This window comes from Saimiri boliviensis, chromosome 1 (genome assembly GCF_048565385.1).
Source record: "Saimiri boliviensis isolate mSaiBol1 chromosome 1, mSaiBol1.pri, whole genome shotgun sequence".
Classification (NCBI taxonomy): domain Eukaryota; kingdom Metazoa; phylum Chordata; class Mammalia; order Primates; family Cebidae; genus Saimiri; species Saimiri boliviensis.
Window position 1 is genome coordinate 103368383 of NC_133449.1, and position 24247 is coordinate 103392629.

At 45.4% G+C, this 24247-nt stretch overlaps 1 protein-coding gene across 1 annotated transcript in view; it reads right to left on the reverse strand.

Moving 5' to 3' along the window:
- Window positions 1-24247, reverse strand: part of CDH3 (cadherin 3) — a 54768-nt gene that overhangs the window by 17865 nt on the left and 12656 nt on the right. Inside the window, exons 3-7 of the mRNA XM_003936335.4 lie at window positions 4410-4495; window positions 2307-2450; window positions 1929-2084; window positions 1679-1823; window positions 636-811 (exon numbers count right to left, since the gene is read on the reverse strand). Of these exons, the coding sequence (XP_003936384.1) occupies window positions 636-811; window positions 1679-1823; window positions 1929-2084; window positions 2307-2450; window positions 4410-4495 (707 nt within the window). The remainder of the gene's footprint in view (window positions 1-635; window positions 812-1678; window positions 1824-1928; window positions 2085-2306; window positions 2451-4409; window positions 4496-24247) is intronic.

The window sequence follows — 24247 nt, forward strand, 5'->3', positions numbered from 1 at the left end:
ATGCCTGGCCTCAGGACAAGAGTTTTGAGCAGGTGTCCCCAAACTTTTTACACAGGGGGCCAGTTCACTGTCCCTCAGACCGTTGGAGGGCTGCCACATACTGTGCTCCTCTCACTGAGCACCAATGAAAGAGGTGCCCCTTCCTGAAGTGCAGTGGGGGGCCGGATAAATGGCCTCAGGGGGGCCGCATGCGGCCCATGGGCCGTAGTTTGGGGACGCCTGGTTTTGAGTCAGGACTTGGGTAAAGGGATTAATTAAGAAGCAGGCGGCAACTCCAGTATCCATGGAGCTAATTTTACTTTGTGGCACACAAGGGACCGATTTGGGTAATGTGCACACTAAGTGAGCCACTCCAAGAGGAAATGAGAAAACCTACAGAAAATACCAAAAGTAGGCATTTTACAGCTGCCTCCCAGCCCTGGAGGAGATTTAACAAGATTGGCTGGCAGCGGGCCAGGGACCCAAGGGAGCCAGGGGCATCCGCATCTGAACACAGCAGCAGCCATCCCAGCTGACGTGGGTCCTCATTGTTCTGCCTTGGGCTTTGTGGGCAAGGACAGGAGTTTCTGCTGTCAGAGTCAGACCCCAGCCTGGGCAAGTCTGGGTAGACAGCACTTTCCAGAAGTGCCACTCACTTCCCGGTCCAGGCCACTGGAGACGACGCTGATGGTGCCTGTGCTCCGGTGAATGGTGAACATGAGGTCGTGTGGATCCTTTGGTTCTTGGCTATGGATGGAGTAAGCAACCACTCCATTGTAGGTGTGGATGGCATCATCCTCATCTGTGGCTGTCACCTGCATCACAGAAGTACCTGGAGAGAAAGGTGAGTATCTTTTTCTCCCAGCTCCAACTCCAGCCCTGTCTACTTCTAGAACTCTTTTACGTGTGTGTGTGATAAAGTCTCGCTCCGTTGCCCAGGCTGGAGTGCAATGGTGCGATCTTGATTCACTGCAAACTCTGCCTCCTGTGTTCAAGTGATTCTCTTGTCTCAGCCTCCCAAGTAGCTGGGATTACAGGTGCCCGCCACCATGCCCAGCTAATTTTTTTGTATTTTTAGTAGACACAGGATTTCACCATGTTGGCCCAGCTGGTCTTAAACTCCTGATCTCAAGTAATCTGCCCGCCTTGGCTTCCCGAAGTTCTAGGGTTACAGGCATGAGCCACTATGCCCAGCCTCCATCAGCCATGTGCTAACACCTCTAGTCTGCTGTGTTCCCTGTGGCTGCCATGCACTCAAGAGGCTTGTGTTAGGTGCTTTGTATTACGTAAGTTTGCACATGATATTCCTAATCTTCAGCACTCTTCAAGGTTGATATTATTCCAATTTTTAGATGTGAGAATTGAGGCTCAGAGGTCAAGAACATGCCCAGGATCACAGCCAGTAAAAAGGCAAAGCCAAGACTCAAATCTAGGTCTTTGAAGTTCCAAAGCTAGTGCCTCCCAAGCTTGGCTGATCATCTGAAGCTTTGGGGAAAATTTCAAATATACGGATTCCAGAGCTCTGCTCCAGGATCATTCTTATTTAGGAACCTTGGGATAGAAGGGGAGAATCTGCATTTTTAAGTAGACCCTAGGTAATCCGATATACAGCCAAGGAAATCAGGTATGGGGGGATCTTCTAGCATTTAAGGGTGTGAGCCCAGTAGCCCCACAGCAGTCCCCTTCCCAATCCTCTTACCTGGCAGGACCCCCTCTAAGACACTCCCTCGGAAGATGTCCTGGGTGAACTTGGGCTTGTGGTCATTTTGGTCAGTCACGATGATGGAGATGTTCATGGGGTGCTCCACTGAGGAACCGTTCTCTGACACAGCATAGCCAAAGAGCTGTGGGGTACACAGCTCTGGGGTCAGCCTGGTGCCACCCACCTCACCAGGCCTAGGACCCCACTTCTGAGGAGACATTTACAGTAAACACTAAAGGCTACTTGCCTCATACTTGGCAATCTCCTCCCGGTCCAGTGGCTTATTCAGCAACAACCAGCCTGTCTCCTTCTCCACAGCGAAGACACCCTCAGGGGGGCTATCTGCCCCCGGCCCCGTGATGCTGTAGAAAATCTTGGTGTCTCTGTCTTTATTAGACTTGAGCTGGAGGAAAAAGAAAATGGCAGCTGACAAAGTAACAGATATCCCATGACTGTGACAAAGAATCCTCTGTGAAGAGGGACAATGCCATAGTAGAATCTGCTCACATAGGAGAGGTTTTCCTCTCTAGGCCCCCACATTCAGTAGCAAGAAATCTCACATGCAGGCCTTTGGATGGGGGTTCCTGCAGCTATCAATGACTCCCAGGAGAAGGCACAGTCCTACCTGATTCAGCCTCTGAGGGAAAGGACCCTTGCCATTTTCAGGGACAGATATTGGAGCAACCACCCATTCTCTCTTGTGTCTTCGTAAGATATGTTTGGATGGGAAGATCGTCAATGACTTCCTTTCCTTCAGTGACTTTCTTTCCTGCAAGGAGAGAAACCCCTTAAACCAGATGTGCAAATAGCTGGGACACATTCAACATACTCTCATCTGTTAAGAGTTAAAGGTAGCTGGGCATGGTAGCTCACACCTATATTCCCAGCACTTTGGGAGGATCACTTGAGCCCAGGAGATCAAGACCAGCCTGGGCAAGATGGTGAGACCCTATGTTAAATTTAAAAAAAGAGTTAAGGGTGAGGAGACCTAGATGGGCCTATTATTGCAAGGGAAACTGGGTGTTTACTTATGGAGGACGACCAGTGAAATATACTACAGCACACATGCCTAGTGGAATATTATGCAGCTCTAAAAATAAGAATAACTATGCTCTCTATGTGCCAACAGGGAAAGATTTTTTTTTTTTCTTTTTTTCTTTTTTTGAGATGGAGTCTTGCTCTGTCACCCAGGCTGGAGTGCAGTGGTACAGTCTCGGCTCAGTATGACCTCTGCCTCTTAGATTCAAGCGATTCTCCTGCCTCAGCCTCCTGAGCAGCTGGGATTACAGGCATGTGCCACCACACCCAGCTAATTTTTGTATTTTCAGTAGAGACGGGGTTTCACCATAGTGGTCAGGCTGGTCTCGAACTCATGACTTCAAGTGATCCACCTTCCTTGGCCTCCCAAAGTGCTGGGATTACAGGTATGAGCCACCACACCCAGCCTGATCTTTGATATATGTTGTCAAATGAAAATATTAAGGTATAGGGCAGCTTAATATAGTTTATCATTTCATTTAACAAACACATTGTGCTTAATACATGCCAGGCACTGTTTCATCTTTTGTGTAAAAGGGTAGGAAATAAGACCCTATAGTCATATTTTCTTATACATGGATGAAGTCTGGGAGAATACAGAAAACACTAATATTGGGAAGAGGGCAGACACTGGGCTGATATATTCGTAAGTAGAAAAATAAAGGTATAGACATGTGAACAGTATCCTAGCTTTTGCATAAGAGGGAAAATAATTGTTTGTTTGTTTGTTTGTTTTTTGAGACAGAGCCTTGCTCTGTCTCCCAAGCTAGAGTGCAAAGGTGTGATCTCGGCTCACTGCAACCTTGACCTCCCAGGTTCAAGTGATTCTCCTGCCTCAGCCTCCTGAGTAGCTGAGATGACAGGTGCGCACCACCATGCCCGGCTAATTTTTCCATTTTTGGTAGAGACGGGGTTTCACCATATTGGTCAGGTTGGTCTCAAACGCCTGACCTCGTGATCCCTTGCCTGCCTCGGCCTCTCAAAGTGCTAGGATTACAGGCGTGAACCACCACATCTGGCCCAAAATTCTGTTTATATATACATATATACAAAATAGATAACATGTAAAATATAAACATGTAACACATATAATTATAGACTATATATAAACTCTGGAAGGAAAGAAATTGGGAACGGTCATTAACTGTCTTCTATCGGAGGGGCGAAGAGGGCTTTAGGCAAATGGAAGCAAACAAGGGGAGATTATTTATTGTATAGCTTATTAATACTTTTTATTTTTGAACCACATGGCTATATTAGCCACTCAAAAATTAAAACAAAGTATGGCCAAGCACCCCAGGTGCCTCTTCCTTGAGGCTCACGGAATTGGCAAGCCTGCATTTAGAACTGCCTTCAGTTGGGAGTTAACATGAATGATAAGGGAAGGAAGTGAAGGGAGGTGGGAGAGGGAATCTAAGGGGCCTAGCACACTGGGTGATTACTCACAAGGCAGCTCGTGGCTCTACTGGCCTGACCTCAGGCACTCCACTGCTGCGTAGCTGCAAGCACTACCCTTCTTAGATCAGTGCTCACGCCCAAGCTGTGGGCAGCTGAGGACTAATACTAGCTCCTCTGAAGGGCTGACTTGGCGCACGATGGCCACAGCAACCAAGCGCTCCTGGCCAGCAGCAATCTGGGCATGCACAGAGAACATCTTCCTTTTGTCCTGCAGATGGACATGGTGTTTTACCTGGACTGTCCCGCCATTCAGCACAGTGAAGTCATCATTATCAGTGTTAAACAGAGCCGGCTCTTGCCTGTGGCAGCCCACGAATACTGTGGGGAAGGGGAAAAGAGAGCATTAGGAAGGCAGGTGTATTCTGGAAGTTGCTCCAGGAAACAAGATTGACAAGAGTCCCCTGACTGGATCAAGGACTGTTATCAAGTGGCTGAAGAAGGGGGACTTGGCTTACTTCCTCTGACCAGCAGTGTGACTAATACAAGTTTTAGATGAGGCTTCCAGGTTTGGTTTTGAGAGGGAAGATTGCCTCGTTGTCAGTTTGTGGGCCAAACTCTTCTTTGTTTATGAGCCCAGAGGACCAATATCATAGACATTCAGGGACATTAGCCCCAGGTGGTCTCATGTGAAATGGAGTTAACTAAGGTCATAGGTAAAGGCAGAAGATTTTCTGAAAGCCACCAGTCTACATATTTACACACAATATATATATACCCAAATAGATTTTTCTTTCTTTCTTTCCTCTTTTTTTTTTTTTTTTGAGGTGGAGTCTCACTCTGTCTCCCAGGCTGGAATGCAGTGGCACAATCTCGGCTCATTGCAACCTCTGCCTCATGGGTTTAAGCGATTCTCCTGCCTCAGCCTGAGTAGCTGGGATTACAGGTACACGCCACCATGCCCAGCTAATTTTCTATTCTTTTTTTTTTTTTTTTTTTTTTTTGAGAAAGAGTTTCACTCTTGTTACTCAGGCTGGAGTGCAATGGTGCAAACTCGGCTCACCGCAACCTCCGCCTCCTGAGTACCTGGAATTACAGGCACGCGCCACCATGCCCAGCTAATTTTTTGTATTTTTAGTAGAGACGGGGTTTCACCATGTTGACCAGGATGGTCTCGATCTCTTGACCTTGTGATCCACCCGCCTCAGCCTCCCAAAGTGCTGGGATTACAGGCTTGAGCCACCACGCCCGGCCAATTTTGTATTCTTTTTTTTTTTTTTTTTTTTTGAGACGGAGTTTCGCTCTTGTTACCCAGGCTGGAGTGCAATGGCACGATCTCGGCTCACTGCAACCTCCGCTGGTCTCAGGCAATTCTCCTGCCTCAGCCTCCTAAGTAGCTGGGATTACAGGCACGCGCCACCATGCCCAGCTAGTTTTATTGTATTTTTAGTAGAGACGGGGTTTCACCATGTTGACCAGGATGGTCTCGACCTTTCGACCTCGTGATTCACCCGCCTCGGCCTCCCAAAGTGCTGGGATTACAGGCTTGAGCCACTGCGCCCGGCTTATAGTTTTTTTTTTTTTTTTTTTTTTGAGACGGAGTTTCGCTCTTGTTACCCAGGCTGGAGTGCAATGGCACGATCTCGGCTCACCGCAACCTCTGCCTCCTGGGTTCAGGCAATTCTCCTGCCTCAGCCTCCTGAGTAGCTGGGATTACAGGCATGCACCACGATGCCCAGCTAATTTTTTGTATTTTTAGTAGAGATGGGGTTTCACCAGGTTGACCAGGATGGTCTCGATCTCTTGACCTCGTGATCCACCCGCCTCGGCCTCCCAAAGTGCTGGGATTACAGGCTTGAGCCACCGTGCCCGGCTAATTTTGTATTCTTAACTATGCTACCAGGGTAGGTATTATCCCCCCTTTTTTTTCTTTCTAGACAAAGTCTTGCTGTGTCACCTCTGCTGAAATGCAGTGACATGAACTCAGCTCATTGCAACCTCTGCCTCCTGGGTTCAAGCGATTCTCCTGCCTCAGTTTCCGAAGTAGCCAGGATTACAGGTCCGTGCCACCACACCCAGCTAATTTCTGTTTTTTTTTTTTTAGTAGAGACGGGGTTTCACCACGTTGGCCAGGCTGGTCTCAAACTCCTGACCTCAGGTGATCTACCTGCCTTGGCCTCCCAAAGTGCTGGGATTACAGATGTAAGCCACTGCACCTGACCTCTACACAAATTTTTTAAAAATTAGCTGGGCATGGTGGTATGTACCTGTCCCAACAATGTGAGAGAATCAGGTGAGAGGATCACTTGAGCCCATGAGTTTGAAGCTGTAATGAGCCATGACTGCACCACCTTAATCCAGCAAGACTCTTATCTCTTAAAAATAAAAACAATAGAATTTACCAGGGGCTAGAGATAGAGAGAAGGGAGGGGACCTAGTATCTAATGCCTAAAGATTACAGAGTTTCTGTGGGGATGATGGAAAAGCTCTGGAGATAGATAACGGCAATGATGCACAACACTGGGAATGGATTTAGTGCCACTGAATTCTTTACTTAAAAATGGTTTAAATGGTCAACGTTATGTTATGCCTATTTTAACACACACACAAACAAAAGTCTGATATGGGAGGACAATCACTCTGGAAAACAATTTGGCAGTACAAATTGATATATGAATTCCCTAAGACCCAGCAATTCCACTGTGATGTACAGACCCAACAAAAATATGCTTGCCAAAACATGTATTATAAGGTTCATAACAGCACTATTCATAATAGCTAAACTGGAATCAGCCCAAACAACCATCAAGGGAGAATGGGTAGAAACACTGTGGTATAGTCACAAAATGAAGTGAATGAACCACAAGGACAGGCAACAACATAGGTAATACAACAAACATAAGGTTGAATAGTAGAAGCCAGTTACGGCAGGATATACGCATGATTCCATTGACAGGAAGTTCAAAACCAGGCAAAACTAATCTAGGCAAAGAAAGTTAAGACACTGGGGATCTTTTAGGCAGCAAACTCAGTGAATGGAAGAGGACAGAGGGGGTCGGGGACCATAAAGAGCTGCCTCAGAGCCCAAGAGCTTACCACATACAGAAGGATCCTCTGCGGGAAGGCTGGAACGTGATCATGAGAAAGAGAAGATTGCTTAGGAACCAGCCCTGCCTCCTTGACGACATCCCCGCTGAGGAGTGCTAAGCTGTGATGTGCTTGGCCAGCGGGAGGAAGGGGAAAGGGAATTGAGGCTTGATTCGGTTCCAGAGGGTCCCAGGGGCCACATGATCCCCAGTGTGGCCCTGCCCTTTATTGCCAGCACACAGCTTTACAGACTTATCTTCTGAGGAACTCTGCTTTGCTTTAGTGCTGGAAGTACCAGGAAGGATATGTGGCAAAGGTCAAATCATCTTCAATAGAGGACACAAGTTAAATAATCTATGGGAGCACTTACTCCATGGGGTATTTATCCAGCTATATATTCCCTACATAAACAATGTAACAGTTTATATAGGGAAAATCTTGCACTATGCTAGTAAAACAAGTAGAATGCAGAACTACTATAAAGTATGTATAACTATGCACAGAAAAATGATTGGAAGGAAACGAACTTTCCCAATGATTAGGGTTACCAGAAACTTATGTTCACTTCACTGCAATAATCATTCCGTCATGACTACCTGCTGGCAACTTTTTTCTCAATTTTTCTGTAGGTCTAAGTTTTCCCTTAACACGAGCTGTGTCCCTCCAAAATTCATATGTTGAAGTCCTAATCACCAGTACCTAAAATGGCAATTATATATGAAGATAGGAACTTCAAAGAGGTAACTAAGGTAAAATGAAGTCGGCCAGGGGCGGTGGCTCACAGCTGTAATCCCAGCACTTTGGGAGGCCGAGATGGGCAAATCACCTGAGGCCAGGAGTTCAAGACCAGCCTGGCCAACACAGTGAAACCCTGTCTCTACCAAAAATACAGAAATTAGCCAGGTGTGGTGGCCTGCACCTATAGTTCCAGCTATCTGGGAGACTGAGGCAGGAGAATTGCTTGAACCTGGGAGGCAGAGGTTGCAGTGAGCTGAGATCGTACCACCTCACTCCAGCCTGGGCAACAGAGCAAGACTCCATCTCATTAAAAAAAAGGTATGATTAAGTCAAAGTAGGTCCTAATCCAGTATGACTGGTGTCTTTAGAAGAGAAAGAAGTTTGCGCCGGGCGTGGTGGCTCAAGCCTGTAATCCCAGCACTTTGGGAGGCCGAGGCGGGTGGATCACGAGGTCAGGAGATCGAGACCATCCTGGTCAACATGGTGAAACCCCGTCTCTACTAAAAATACAAAAAATTAGCTGGGCATGGTGACACGTGCCTGTAATCCCACCTGCTCAGGAGGCTGAGGCAGGAGAATTGCTTGAACCCAGGAGGCGGAGGTTGCGGTGAGCCGAGATCGCGCCATTGCACTCCAGCCTGGGTAACAAAAGCGAAACTCTGTCTCAAAAAAAAAAAGAGAAAGAAGTTTGCTTTGGACAACAAGTAGTTACAGAGAGAAGACCATGTGAAGCCACAGGGAGATGTCCATCTATAAACCAGAGCTACAAGAAAATAAATTTATGGGCCAGGCATAGTGGCTCACACCTGTAATCCCAACACTTTGGGAGGCCGATGTAGGTAGATCACAAGGTCAGGAGTTCAAGAGCAGCCTGGCCAACATGGTGAAATCCCATCTCCACTAATAATACAAAAAATAAGCCAGATATGGTGGCACATGCCCATAATCTCAGCTACTGGGGAGGCCGAGGCAGGAGAATCACCTAAACCTGGGAGGCAGAGGTTGCAGTGAGCAGAGGTAGTGCCACTGCACTCTAGCCTGGGCAACAGAACACAACTCCATCTCAAAAAAAAAAAAAAAAAAAAAAGAAAGAAAGAAAGAAAGAAAGAAATTTCTGTTGTTTAAGCCACCCTAGTAGCTGGTACTTTGCTAGCAAACCTAGCAAGTAGGCATCAAATCTCAGCTGGGCATGGTGGCATGCACCTGTAGTACCAGCTACTTGGGAGGCTGAGATGGGCAGACTGCTTGAGCCCACGAGTTTGAGTCCAGCCTCCGCAATATAGCTAGACCCTGTCTTAAAATAAATAAATAAATAAATAAATAAGTACATCTATTTCAAATCCCTCCCCTCCTAAATTACTATTAATAGATAACATCTATGTACTACCACTACTACTTTTTTTTTTTTTTTTTTTGAGACACAGTGTGCTGTGTAAGGGGGTCCATACATTCATGGTTGAGCATTAACCCACCATCTACTACATGAGGAAACTAGGGCTGGGGGTGGGGGGATAATGAGATGACTTGCCCAAGATCTAACAGCTGGTGCATGGAATTAGAATGAGAACCCAGGGTGGTCAGGTTCTAAAGCCAGGTTCTTCAACTCGGCATTCATTCAGTATTTAAATGCTTCCTATGTGCCAATGACATTCTGTTAGACACCAGGAATATACCAGGAAACCACAGTATCTACCCTCAAGTATCTTTGAATTTTTACAGAATACTCCAAAATCACCATGCCTTAGCTATCTAACCAAATTAATCAACACCACATCAATTTTAATAGCAAAAGTTCAGATACAACTTAAATGTCCATCAATAAGGGATTAAGTTTGTGTTATGCCAACATCTATCCAATGAAACACTAAACAGCCATTTTAAAAAGATACAAAAGATGAGGAAGCTCCTATTCCCTATCTATCTGAAAAGATCTCTAGGATATATTGTTTATTTTTTAAAATTATACCCTTTATAAAAAGGCATAGAGCAATATATTCGGAACCTATATGCTAACATTCATATTTTTAAATTGTATTTGTAAAATAGCTCTGGAAGGCAACCCAAAAAACTGGGCTTATGGACAAGAATGAGACTTTTAAAAATTATTTTTATTATCTGAGATGGAGTCTTGCTCTGTTGCCCAGGCTGGAGTGCAGTGGCACAATCTTGGCTCACTGCAACCTCCACCTCCTGGGTTGAAGCAATCCTCCTGCCTCAACCTCCCAAGTAGCTGGGATTATAGGTGTCCACCACCATGCCCAGCTAATTTGTTTGTATTTTTAGTAGAGACAGGGTTTCACCATGTTGGCCAGGTTGGTCTCAAACTCCTGACTTAAGGTGATCTGCCTGCCCTGGCCTCCCTAAGTGCTGGGATCATAGGCGTGAGCCACCGTGCCTGACCTTCAACATTACTTTTAAACAATGAGACATGGTCTATTTTTGCCCAGGCTGGTCTGAAACTCCTGGGATCAAGTAATCACCCAACTTCAGCCTCGCAAAGTGCTAAGATTACAGGCATGAGCCACCATGCCTCACTGAGGGAGAAGACTTTTTAACTGTATAATTTTTTTTTTTTTTTTTTTTTTTTTTTTGAGACGGAGTTTCGCTCTTGTCACCCAGGCTGGAGTGCAATGGCGCGATCTCGGCTCACCGCAACCTCCGCCTCCTGGGTTCAGGCAATTCTCCTGCCTCAGCCTCCTGAGTAGCTGGGATTACAGGCATGTGCCACCATGCCCAGCTAATTTTTTTGTATTTTTAGTAGAGACGGGGTTTCACCATGTTGACCAGGATGGTCTCGATCTCTTGACCTCATGATCCACCCGCCTCAGCCTCCCAAAGTGCTGGGATTACAGGCTTGAGCCACCGCGCCCGGCAATTTTTTTTTTTTTTTTTTTTTTTGAGACACAATCTCACTTGTTACCAAGCTGGAGTGCAGTGGCACAATCTCAGCTCACTGAAACCCCTGCCTCTTGGTTTCAAGCAGTCCTCCCACTTTAGCCTCCTAAGTAGCTGGGATTATAGGCACCTGCCACCATGCCCAGCTAATATTTTGTATTTCTTAGTTGAGATGGGGTTTTGCCATGTTGGCCAGGCTGGTCTCGAATTCCTGGCCTCAAGTGATCCACCTGCCTCAGACTCCCAAAGTGTTGAGATTACAGGTGTTAGGCACCACACTTGGCCTATTGTACACTCTTTTGAATTCTGACCGTTGTGTCTGCATTAGTTATTCAAACAGTGATTTAAAAAACACTAAGGGTCGCCGGGCACAGTGGCTCAAGCCTGTAATCCCAGCACTTTGGGAGGCTGAGGTGGGTGGATCACGAGGTCAAGAGATCGAGACCATCCTGGTCAACATGGTGAAACCCCGTCTCTACTAAAGATACAAAAAATTAGCTGGGCATGGTGGCACGTGCCTGTAATCCCAGCTACTCAGGAGGCTGAGGCAGGAGAATTGCCTGAACCCAGGAGGCGGAGGTTGCGGTGAGCCGAGATCGCGCCATTGCACTCCAGCCTGGGTAACAAGAGCAAAACTCCATCTCAAAAAAAAAAAAAAAAAAAAAAAAAACACTAAGGGTCACTTTTCTTTCGGGGGTAGATAGGAAATATAGCAAAACCTGATCTTGGGACTTCCTGGGGCAGTTCAACCCCTGGCAGCCTCTTGTTTCCTGAGGTGTCAGACTGGGAGCAGTAATACCACCTTGCAGGTTATTTTGTGAGGATTTGGGTACGAAAACACTTAGCTGGGTATCCTGAGCAGAGTGGGTGTTTGAAGCTTATTCCTGTCACTCTGGACCATTGCTCCTTGGTTGTGTTCTGGTTGTGTTCTCAAAGCAGGTTAGAGCTGATGGGACCAGGTCCTCGGTGTACCTGGAATACGCACCCTGAGTGGGAGGCACATATGCCTATAATATATGACTACTGGCTTCTCCTTGATTGTTGACACTGTCCCTTCTAAGAACAGAGAGACAGCCCAGATACTTGCTACAAATATTTGGAACTATGTAACGGTGGAATACGGGTCTTGCTATATTTCCCAGGCTGGTCTAGAACTCATGCCACAAGTGACCCTCCCACTTTGACCTCCTAGGGTGCTGGGATTACAGGCATAAGCCACCGTGCCTGGTCACTTTTCTCCATCTAAAAACAGTCCTCTTCCTAAGGAAAGGTCTTCAGCCAGTAAAGGGCTAACCAGACAATTCTGTCAATTATTTCCTTTAAGGAGAGACATAATGACTCCAATCCTCTCCTACCAGGTTAACCTGCAGGAAGCTAATGGATTGATTCCCCTATTATTCAGAAGACTTAATTCCCAGAACTCCAGGGCTGCTACTCCCCCAGGGGAGCCAGAAATCCTCTTGCTGTCTACAAAATCTGCTTCCTGCTGGCATATTTCCACTGTTACATAGTTCCAAATATTTGTAGCATAGTATCTGGGCTGTCCATCTGTTCTTAGAAGGGACAGTGTCAACAATCAAGGAGAAGCCAGTAGTCATATATTATAGGTATATGTGCCTCCCACTCAGGGTGCGTATTCCAGGTACACCGAGGGCCTGGCCCCATCAGCTCCAACCTGCTTTGAGAACACAACCAGAACACAACCAAGAAGCAATGGTCCAGAGTGACAGGAATAAGCTTCAAACACCCACTCTGTTCAGGATACCCAGCTAAGTGCTCTCCTACCCAAATCCTCACAAAATAACCTGGCAAGGTAGTATTACTGCTCCCAGTCTGACAACTCAGGAAACGAGAGGCTGCCAGGGGTTGAACTGCCACAGGAAGCAGCAAGATCAGGTTTTATATCCTGAAGGCAGGGAAGTAATGAAGAATATAAAATTTGGAGTTCAAAAGACTTCGATTCCAACCCCTATAGTATCACTTATCTATTGCATGATTGGGCGAATTGTATGAGTATATGAATGTTTGGTGTCCTCATGTGGAAAATGAAACAATAATACCTATCTCATCAGGTTATTAGGAAGATTAAAAGGGATAGTGTTCAAACAGCACTGAATACTGTCTCTGGCCCAGAGTAAGATAAGCTTTCAAAAAAAGGGACCTTAGCCCACTTGCAATTAACCTAGGCTTCTGACATCCACATCCTGGCCTTGTAGACTACCAAAAAGTTCTCTCTCAAAGTGGGAAGAAGTTAGCTACAGCTGTATGCTTTACTCAGTGGAAGAAGCTGATCAAAGACAATGACACCTAAGACCAAAGGGAACAACAGGGAACTGGCTCAGTCTGCATTTGGAGAGGGCTGTTTTGTAGGGGTACTCTGTGGTTTGCTGAAGGAAGCAGAAGATGGAGATTTTATGGACAAGCTGGCCTTTGTAGGGAAACCTGCTGGGGCATGGGTAGGAACATGAGTAGTCTTCCTCTGCAAGCTATGAGTCACAGACAGACTGGTAAATGGTAGGCCCTGGGGCAGATCATTACAATTTCCTCCCAGATGCCTCCTGGCACCACTGGCTTGTATCACTAGTTTCAAAATGAAACTGATACGAAACCAGGTCTCATTATCATTCATCCCTCCTTTACCCCGTCTTTTAATAGTCAGTGAAGTAAACTGACTCCTATTCCTAACTGCAGCATGGTTCCACAAGGCCACGCATCTTGGCCAAATCACAGAGGCATGAATGGGTTTGCGTCAGACTCTTTCTGGGGCAAGCTGATGATGAGCACATGGGGCAATATTTCAGAATTTAAGGCTGGAAAATGGAAGCCTAAACATAGCTCTTTCTTCCATACCCATCCAGGGCTTCAGACAGTCATTTGACTACATTAGCCTCAGTTTCTCCCACAATGATTCTGAATCACAAGGCCAATGAACTCGATAAAGAGGTGTTTGCTCTACCAATACAAATGGACAGCTTTTAGCACTGAGCCTAAATGCACATTTCCTAAAATATTGTCGGGGAAGGGAAAAAGGGAATCAGTAACCTGATACCGCTTCTAGAGAAATTAACAATTAATATCATAGAATACATTGTAGGTAAAAATAAATAAACAAAAAGAGAAATTAACAACAACAAAAAAGCCAGAGCTCTATGTATCTGCACTAGATAGAAGACTTCTAATGGAACCAGGAGTCCCTGGCCCATGTTCAAAGCTCCTCTTTAAAGATCATTCTGCCAAGCCTGGCCTCGGGTCCTGAACTGGCGCCACTAATAAAATTTGGGCAAGAAGATTTTGGTCCCTGGGGTACTAGAGCTATTGGAAAAAGAAAGTTTTTAAAATAGACTTACACAAATTGATGGATGTTGGGCTGAAAATGCATTCCTCTTATGTTCCAGGCCTGCTTTTAGGTTGGAATTTGCCTAGACACCTCCATACTCCCAAGGGAACACCGTTGAAGGTCAGGAGCTTGTCTCTTCACGGAGGTGCAATGTCCAACATTACTAGATGTTCTGGCAAAATAAAACCACCTATCTCTCTGGAGACAAAACGCCCATCAAGTGATCAATCTTCACCAATTTCCCTACTGATCTCTGGGTATTTTGACTAGAGGAAAAGGAGAACATCAGCTTAAACATGTTATGGACAAAAGGCAGCCTGGGAGTGGGGGAACTGATTGCCTAGTAAATCTATTCTAGCTTGGTTTAAGGGACATAGCTAGTTCACAAAACAAACAAACTTGTCCTTAAAGCTATCACTACCTTCTGTTAAGGGATTGGGATAAGAGGGCACAGAGGAAATGTAAGCGGAATTGACTTGAAAAAAAGATTCTGGCATTTTTCCTAAGTAAAACTACATATAGAAAAAAGCTCACCAACCAAGAAACACAAATTAAAAGAACAAGTGCTGTGTCACACTTGGGAACTGGGTGCTGCCATATATAAATTGCTACGGGTGAGGGAATGTTAACTGGTACAACCTTTCTGGCAAACTAAGATGCCTTAAACAAGTCCATTAACCTAGGAATTGTGCCAAGATACCATCCCAGATGTGACAAAACCATATCTGCCATGATGTTCGTTACTGTTGCTTAATAGGGAAAAAAAGCAAAACAAGGTCTCGACAACCTAACTTTCAACAGAACAGTTAATTATGCGGTGCCAGTCATCCAAATGCCTAATCTACAGCCTTAAATATTGTAAAAGAAAATCTACCCAGGAAAAAGTACTTTACGGAGCGGGGGGGGGGGGGGGTGGGAAGCAAGTCACAAAGCCATTTATAGCACAAGTCTGACAATTATTATGTAAAATATTAATTGTTTTATTCTTGTACCAAAAGAAGAGAGAAAGAGGGACTGAAACCTGGTACTCTGGGGTTACCAAGTATTTTCCACGCACAGGAAAACCAAGATGGTGGCCAGTGAGCCAGATCCGTTTGGAGGCCAATGAGGGGAGAATCCAAGCATGCGCAGAGGTGCATGTTGGGATCCCAAGAGGCCTCGGGGCTCCCAGATTCACTTGGGAGCGAGCCCGGGTATGCTGGGAGGCCCATTGCCCTTGCCAAGCAAGCTTGGGGCAGCTCTGCAAGGGCCTGCCAGAGCCCCGGGTTCACCTCTTGGAGGTCCAGGCCTTCCTCCCCAGAGCTGTAAGCAGAGCAGCTCCTGGAGGGCATCTGGACCCCGGTGGAATACAGCTACACCTGGCAGCCAGCCCCCATCTACACACAGGCCCCGTGGACCTGGATCTTCCAGCAGATGGGGCCAACTCGGTGTCTGAGACCCTCAACTTAGAGCCCTTTTCTGACCAACCAAAGCAGAAGAGGAAGCTGGATTATTGGAGAGGCAAGGCTGGAGAGTGAGTGGTGAGGACATGCAGACTCGGGGCCTGTCTCAGATCAGATATCCTCAACAAAGACTCAGGTGGAAATACTGGGAAATGGATGATCGATTTCAAATATTCATTTGAAAAGACATGGTGAAACCCCGTCTCTACTAAAAATACAAAATGGTGGTGCGTGCCTGTAACCCCAGCTACTCAGGAGGCTGAGGCAGGAGAATTGCCTGAACCCAGGAGGCGGAGGCTGTGGTGAGCCGAGATTGCGCCATTGCACTCCAGCCTGGGTAACAAGAGCGAAACTCCATCTCAAAAAAAAAAAAAAAAAAAAAGACAAAGGCCCCGTATGTGTGGTAGGCCTGCATTTTGCTTATCCTTCAGTTTTTCCATAGTAAACATGTATTTGATTTGCACTCAGAATTTGATGTGAGTTTTCCCCCGACTAGAAAAATTATATGGCAACCCCATGTTGTTGAGGATGGAGAAAGCAGTTCCAGGGGAGTTTTTGACTGAAGAAAGGTCTCTGGAAAGAGCTGTGTTACTCAAGTTCCTCACAACCCTTGGGAGGTGAGTCGTAGCTTATAATCCCAGAGTAAAACCCAAACTAGGCACTCTGGGAGTTTGGAACAATAACTGACACAGCATGAGGTATGCTGTCTGGCTCACTGACTACCATCCTCAAGGACCATGCCAGAACAAAGATCCCAGTGATCAACCTGAGACAGCTGTATAACAATTAAGGGTCTGGTAGTTAAAAGTGCTGTGTATTTGGCTCTGCAGCCTTGAGTCAATCACTTAATCTCTAAACTGTTTAACAGTAAGCACTCAATAAATGTAAGCCCTTATTAATTCCCAGTCTCTAAAATGGGAACACACACACAGACACACACACACCCAGGTGCTTGTTAGGGCCAAATATGATATGTGTGTTTTTCTTTCTTTTCTTCCCTCCCTCCCTCCCTTCTTCTTCCTTCCTTCCTTCCTTTCTCTCTTTCTCTTTTTCTTCCTCTTGTTTTCTTTTGAGACTTAATCTCACTCTGTCACCCAGGCTGCAGTGCAGTGGCACGATCTCAGCTCACTGCAACCTCCACCTCCTGGGTTCAAGCAATTCTCCTGGTCTCAGCCTCCCAAATAGCTGGTACTACAGGCACATGCCACCACACCTAGCTAATTTTTTTTAAATTTTTAGTAGAGACTGGGTTTCACCGTGTTAGCCAGGATGGTCTCAATCTCCTGACTTCATGATCTGCCCACCTCCACCTCCCAAAGTGCTGGGATTACAGGTGTGAGCCACTGTGCCCGGCGGCTGTGTCGTGCTTTAAAAAGCACAATGAAGTATTAAAAACCAGGGGCAGTGATTTAAAAAGCAAAACAAAAGGACAGGAAGGTGAAGGCCATTCACAATCCTAATATAAGCAGAAAGTTTAAAAATGGGATTAACTGCCATAGAGGCAAGCATAGGAAATTAAGTCCCAAATGCCACGCAGCTGGGCTCAGTGGCTCATGCCTGTAATCCTAGCACTTTGGGAGGCCAAGGCGGGTGAATCACTTAAGTCCAGGAGTTTGAGACCAGCCTGGGCAATATGGTGAGACCCCATCTCTACAAAAAATACAATTAGCTGGGAGTGGTAGGGTATGCCTGTGGTCCTAGCTACTTGAGAGGCTAAGGTGGGAGGATCACCTGAGCCTGGGAGGTCAAGGCTGCAATGAGTCATGATCCCCCTCCCCCTCCCCTTTCCCCTCCCTCTTCTCCTCCTCCTCTCCCTCCAGCCTGGGCAACAGAGAGAGACCTTGTCTCAAAATAATAATAATAAAATCAATAAAATGCTGTGCTTCTTTCATTCACATCTCACCAGTTTGTTCCTTTCTATACATTAGCTCTTCAAAGAGGCCTTAATGTTGTCACAGAGCAGTGACTCCCAAACATAGTTGATAGAATCATCTGGCAAACTATTTAAAAAATCCAGAATTCCTGCCGACCACCCACCTATCACTTCTACTGAGTCAGCTTCTGGAAGTGGATCTGGGGAAGCAGTTTGTTGCTTTTTTTAAAGTTCTTGATTCTCTCATTTATTTCTCATGAGTAGGTCAATTGGTATGGCTTTTTGATGGCACTTCAGACCACATATCAACATTTTAAATATCCTGATCCTTCCTCTGACCAATACTTACATCTGTCTATTCAGTATCTCCTTTGGATGCTTTCATGATATCCTGAAATCAGTATGTCAAAACTTAAATTCACGATCTTTACTTAACCCAAATATGGTCTTTGTCCAGCAACTCTCCCAGGGAACAGCATATCATGTACTCAGCAGCTTGAGAATAAAATTTGGGCATCAGAAGCAGCCCAGAGTCTGAAGCCAGGGTGCTCGGGCTCTAATACAGGTCCACACCGACTTTGGGCAAGTTGGTTAATGTCTCTGGGCCTGTTTCCTCAGCTATGAAATGGGAATGATACTAGTATCTACCTCAGTTAAATGAGTTAATACTTAGCATAATGCCTGGCTTATGGTTTAGCTAATAGCAGCTTCTTCCTTGACCATTTCTCCCTTAGAGCTTCCCTTCCCAGACTATCACCCAAGGCTTAGGCCCCTTCCCTCTCTACCCCCACCACCTTAGTACATACATCATCTTTAGTATAAATGAGTACAAAAATCTCCATTTAAAAAGATGAATCTCAGGCCGGGCGCGGTGGCTCAAGCCTGTAATCCCAGCACTTTGGGAGGCTGAGGCGGGTGGATCACGAGGTGAGAGATCGAGACCATCCTGGTCAACATGGTGAAACCCCGTCTCTACTAAAAATACAAAAAACTAGCTGGGCGTGGTGGCATGTGCCTGTAATCCCAGCTACTTAGGAGGCTGAGACAGGAGAATTGCCTGAGCCCAGGAGGCAGAGGTTGCGGTGAGCCGAGATCGCACCATTGCACTCCAGCCTGGGTAACAAGAGCGAAACTCCGTCTCCAAAAAAAAAAAAAAAAAAAAAAAAAAAGATGAATCTCTTAAAAATGCAACAGCATAACACATTTGAAAAAAAAGAAAATAAGGTCACTTCCCTGTTTGAAACTCAATGATAAGCCTTTATTCTTAGGATAAAAAACAATCTGGTGGCTCACAAGTGTAATCCTAGCACTTTGGGAGGCTGAGACAGGTGGATCACCTGAGGTCAGGAGTTCAAGACCAGCCTGGCAACATGGTGAAACTCAATCTCTACTAAAAATATAAAAATCAGCCAGACGTGGTGGCAGGGACCTGTAGCCCAGTGAGGCTAAAGCAGGAGAAATGCTTAAACCCAGGAGGCGGAGTGTGAGTGAGCCAAGATTGTGCCACTGCACTCCAGCCTGGGTGACAGAGCAAGATACTGCTAAAAAAAAAAAAAAAAAAAAAAAAGGCCGGGCACAGTGGCTCACACCTGTAATCCCAGCAAGTACTTTGGGAAGCTGAGGAAGGTAGATCAGGAGGTCAAGAGATCAAGACCATCCTGGCCAACATGGTAAAACCCTGTTTCTACTAAAAACACAAAAATTAGCTGGGCGTGGTGATACATACCTGTAGTCCCAGCTACTTGGGAGGCTGAGGCAGGAGAATCGCTTGAACCCAGCAGGCAAAGGTTGCAGGGAGCCGAGATGACAGAGCAAGACTACATCCCCCCCAACAAAAACAACAACAACAACAAAAAAAAACAAAAAAAACCCCCAAAACAACATAAAAAAAAAAACTTTTAAAAATTCGCTCTCTTCAGCCTCCCAAAGTGCTAGGATTATAGGTGTGGGCCACCACGCCCAGCCAAAAAAATCTTTTGTTTTGTTCCCCCGCAACAGACAGAGTCTCACTCTGTCGTCCAGGCTGGAGTGCAGTGGTGCGATCTCAGCTAACTGTCCGCCTCCCTGGTTCAAGTGATTCTCCTGCCTCAGCCTCCTGAATAGCTGGGATTCTACGCGCATGCCATCATGCCCAGCTAATTTTTGTATTTTTAGTAGAGACGGGGATTCACCATGTTAGTCAGGCTGGTCTCAAACTCCTGACCTTGTGATCCACCCCTCTCGGCCTCCCAAAGTGCTGGGATTACAGGTGTAAGCCACTGTGCCTGACCAAAAAAATCTTTTTTAAAGAGACAAGGTCTTGTTATGTGGCCCAAACTGGAGCGCAGTAGTTGGTTTACAGGTGCAATCATCATATACTACAGCCTAGACCTCCTGGGCTCAAGTGATCCTCCTGCTTCTGCCTCCCCAAGTGGTGGGACTAAAGGTAGATGCCATCATGTCCTAAAAAATAAACTTTTTAACGTGCCAATCTCTATCTCTACTCTCTAGCCAAACTGATCCTCTTCTTAAATACAGCATAACCCCCTGGGAGAATTGCTTAAACCCAGGAGGCGGAGTGTGCAGTGACCCGAGATTGCGCCACTGCACTGGACAATCTCCAGTGGAGATTAGGACTCAGTGGCATGCATCTTTAGTTCCACCACTTGGGAAGGCAGAGGGCCTTCGCACACACTGCTCCCTCTGTCTGGAACAGTGTCTCCTTGCATTCCCATTCTGATTTTACAGTTAACTCCTAACATCTTTCAGACCCCAATTCAAAAGTTACTTGTTCAGGGAAATTTCCCTCAACCCTCCCAAATTAGATCAGATTCCCCTGTGAAAAACCTTCTGGCTTTGTATAACTTTCTCCCTAGAATGTATTACAACTTGTAATTATATGTTTACTAGTATTTGGCTGGGTGCAGTGATTACGCCTGTAATCCCAGCACTTTTGAGAGGCAAAGGTGGGCGGATCACCTGAGGTCAGGAGTTCGAGACCAGCCTGGCCAATATGGTGAAACTCCACCTCTACTAAAAATACCAAAAAATTAGCTGAGTGTGGTGGCAGGCGCCTGTAATTCCAGCTACTTGGGAGGCTGAGGCAGGGGAATCACTTGAACCTGGGAAGTGGACACCATTGCACTCCAGCCTGGGCGATAGAGCGAGACTCCATCTCAAAAAATAATTGTTGAATGAATTTAGAAAGTCATGTGACCCAACAACTTCACTTCTAGAAATCCAGTCTACAGAAATATGTATACAAAGTATTCCAGCTATAACAATACTGCTATTCCTCCTGCCACTTGCAGGTAACATTGCTGTACTTACTACATGCTGTTTCATACACAAACTCATTGAATCCTCACTACAACTATACAAGATCCTCATTATTATATCCATTTTACAGATGAGAAAATTGAGGCACAGAGATTAAGTAACTTGCCCCAAGGTTACCCAAGTAGTAAGTGAACAGATTCAACTCAGATACAGTGGCTCTGGGACCCCAATTGAGGCACTCTATACGTTATAACACAGATATATTTCATGTAAACTTCAACTGCAGAAATTTGAAATGGTGCCATAAATATTAGTCTTACTTTGTATGCAAAAATTGAAGAAATGCAAATTCCCCAAATTGAAATTTTTTAAGTCACATAATTTCAAAGCTAGAGAGAGTAGTTAATTGTAAGTATCCCCTGGGTCTCCCCACCCCAGGCATGCACTTCATATGTGTTCATCTGAGAATGTAAGTCTTGAATCATGGGAATTATGAATTATTTTAGGTTTTCAGGTTTTCAGGAATGCAACTGCCCTGTCCTAGGCTTCACTGCAGCAATATTTGAGTTTAAGAAAAACCTCATAAGCTCCCCTTGGGGGAAAAGTAAGAACAGAAATAAGTGTCTGCTTTAAGAATGGAAATCAACTTTTATTCAGCAAAATGCTTGCTAACTAGATTTTGAAATCTGAAGAAAAACTTGAGAAAAAAACACATTTTTTCATTGACTGATGACACATTCTCAATCACTCAACACCCAAGGAAAATAATGCTAGTGTGAATAAATGTAGTAGTTTACTTCTGACTCACTCATACAAATTAAAAGTTTTTGATTTTTAGTGAATGTATATGCTTTTGAAACTACTGACTTATTTAGATAGTCATAAAACAAAGGTTAGTGTGAACACTAAAGATCTGTAAATGGTTTAGTAACCTTATCTTAAGTTTACAGCAGAGTCTATCTTATCAAAGTTTACAGCAGAGTCTTTTCTGTCTTTAAACATGAAAGCTCAATTATCTGGATGGGGTGAAGATGAACAGCTCACTCGATCATCTTTCCACAGCAGTCTTTCCTCCTAATAAGGCAATTACTGATAGTTAGATTTCTAAAAACCCAAACACTTTACAATTTTGATGTTAACTCTTCCCTACTACCACATCTGTAAAAGATAAAAGTAGAAGATTGGCTAAATAAATCTCGGTACATTCACCATGTAAAAGACTACAGCACTATTAAAAACAAGATAGATGTGTAATTAACAGTCTGGAAAGATGCCTCTGATTCTAAGTTTAAAAAGTGAATTGCAGAATCACATTTGTATGCATGATATAGTCCAATTCTTGTTTTTAAAATTCCTGAATGCATACATAAGTTTTTTGTGCCAAAAAAAAAAAAAAAAAAAGGTCTACAAGGATTCTTATAAAATCAGCTAACTGTGTGCTTGTCCTTAGAGAGTAGAACTGGGGAAGAGAAGAACTTTTATGTGTTTCTTTTTCTAATTTTTTTTGTGTTTTGGAGACAGGGTCTTGCTCTGTTACCCAGGCTAGAGTGCAGTGGCTTGATCTTGGCCTGCTGCAACCTCTGCCTCCGGGACTCAAACAGTCCTTTCTCTTTTTTTGAGACAGCGTCTCACTCCATTGCCCAGGCTGGAGTACAGTGCAGTGGTGCGATCTCAGGTCACCGCAACCTCCACCTCCCGGTTCAAGCAATTCTCCTGCCTCAGCCTCCCGAGTAGAGTACGTGGGACTACAGGAACGCGCCAGCATGCGCAGCTAATTTTTGTATATTTAGTAGAGACAGGGTTTCACCATGTTGGCCAAGCTGGTCTTGAACTCCTAACCTCAAGTGATCCGCCCACCTTGGCCTCCTAAAGTGCTGGGATTACAGGTGTGAACCACTGTGCTCGGCCTCAAACGATCCTTTCACCTTAGCCTCCTGAGTCACTGGGACTACAGGCACATTCCACAACACCTGGTTCATTTTTGTGTTTTTTGTAGAGATGGGGGTCTCACTATGTTGCCAAGGCTGGTCTTGAACTCCTAGGTTCAAGCAGTCCCCTCCCCGCCCCCAACCTTCCAAAGTGCTGGAATTACAGTTGTGAGCCACCATACCACCAGCCTCTGTTGGCAGGCAGTCAAGTTCAGTGGAGGAAGCTCAGTCTGGTTAGGTTTGAATCTGAGCTCTACTACTTACTTAGCTGTGTGATCTTGGACAAGTTACTTAACTTCTCTGGCCTCAGTTTCCTCACCTGTAAAATGGGGACAAATAATAGTACCTCCCTCAACGATGTCTGAGGACTAAATGAACTGATGCATATAAAGTACTAATAACTTTATCTGTCACATAGTAAGTGCCACATATTTTATTGAAAAAAGTGTGTCTTCACAGTGAACATATTTTCATTTTAATTTGAAATTCCAACCAACCATCCCTACATAAACAATATAAAATGGTACACATTGGGGAAGAGATGATAAAAAATATAAAGCTCCCCAGGAAATCTGATCACTAGCCAAACTTGCAAACTACTGACTCAGAGGCCAAAAGCAGGGATAAACCAGTTGGAGTGGGGTTGAGTCCCAGTTGGGGAATGCAGGAAACTTCTGGAAGCGGAAAAAGACCATAAAAGGCAAGAGAACAGCAGGTCTTGAAGTGTGGTGGGAAGCCTGGATGAAGCGACTCCACAGGGAGAGGGTAGTGTGTGGGCTGGTCCTGTCCTGGCTTGTAGGGAGAGCTCACAAGTAGCTGTTTCTCCCCTACCTGGAGCTACAACAAGATGGGGCTCGCTGTGCAAAGGCCACTCGGAAGGCAGCAAGCCTTCAGCAAGACACCCAGGACAGCAGCTGAACCCTCCACCTGGGCCCTCTCACTGGCCAGTGAGCAGTCCAACCAGCTGCCCACCTCCTCATGGCTCCTGGGCCATTTCCCACACACAGGGGAGTTAGTGCTTCAAGGCTGAGGAGCTGAGACTCCGTAACTTGCTTCAGGCCACATCATTTGGGATGAGAAACAGCTTAGATTCTGTTTTTCCCTTGCCTGTGCCGGGATGTACACTATCAGGCCTGTTCCCACTGCTGGGTTTAATGAGAGTCTGAAGAATTTCCAAATGAACCCAGGTGCAAACTATTTCTTTAGGCAGTAGTTCTAGCTTCTCTATAAAATGACTGGGGGCCAGCAGTCATGGCTAACGCCTTTAATCCCAACACTTTATGGGAGGACTGAGGCAGACGGATCACTTGAGGCTAGGAGTTCAAGACCAGCCTGGGAAACAGAGTGAGACCCCGTCTCAAAAACAAAAAACAAAACTGGGAGATCTGGAGAGTACCTGTGGTCCCCAAATTTGAAGAGGAGCCTTCTTAGAAAGATATACATATGCTCTTAGACAGTTAATTCCTGGGGATCAATGACTTCCTAAAGTGAATGTGAGACCCTAAGGTCAGAACTCAAGCAAAAATAAACCCTCTACTTCTGGGGTAAAACAGGTTGTCAAGGTCTCTTGCTAAT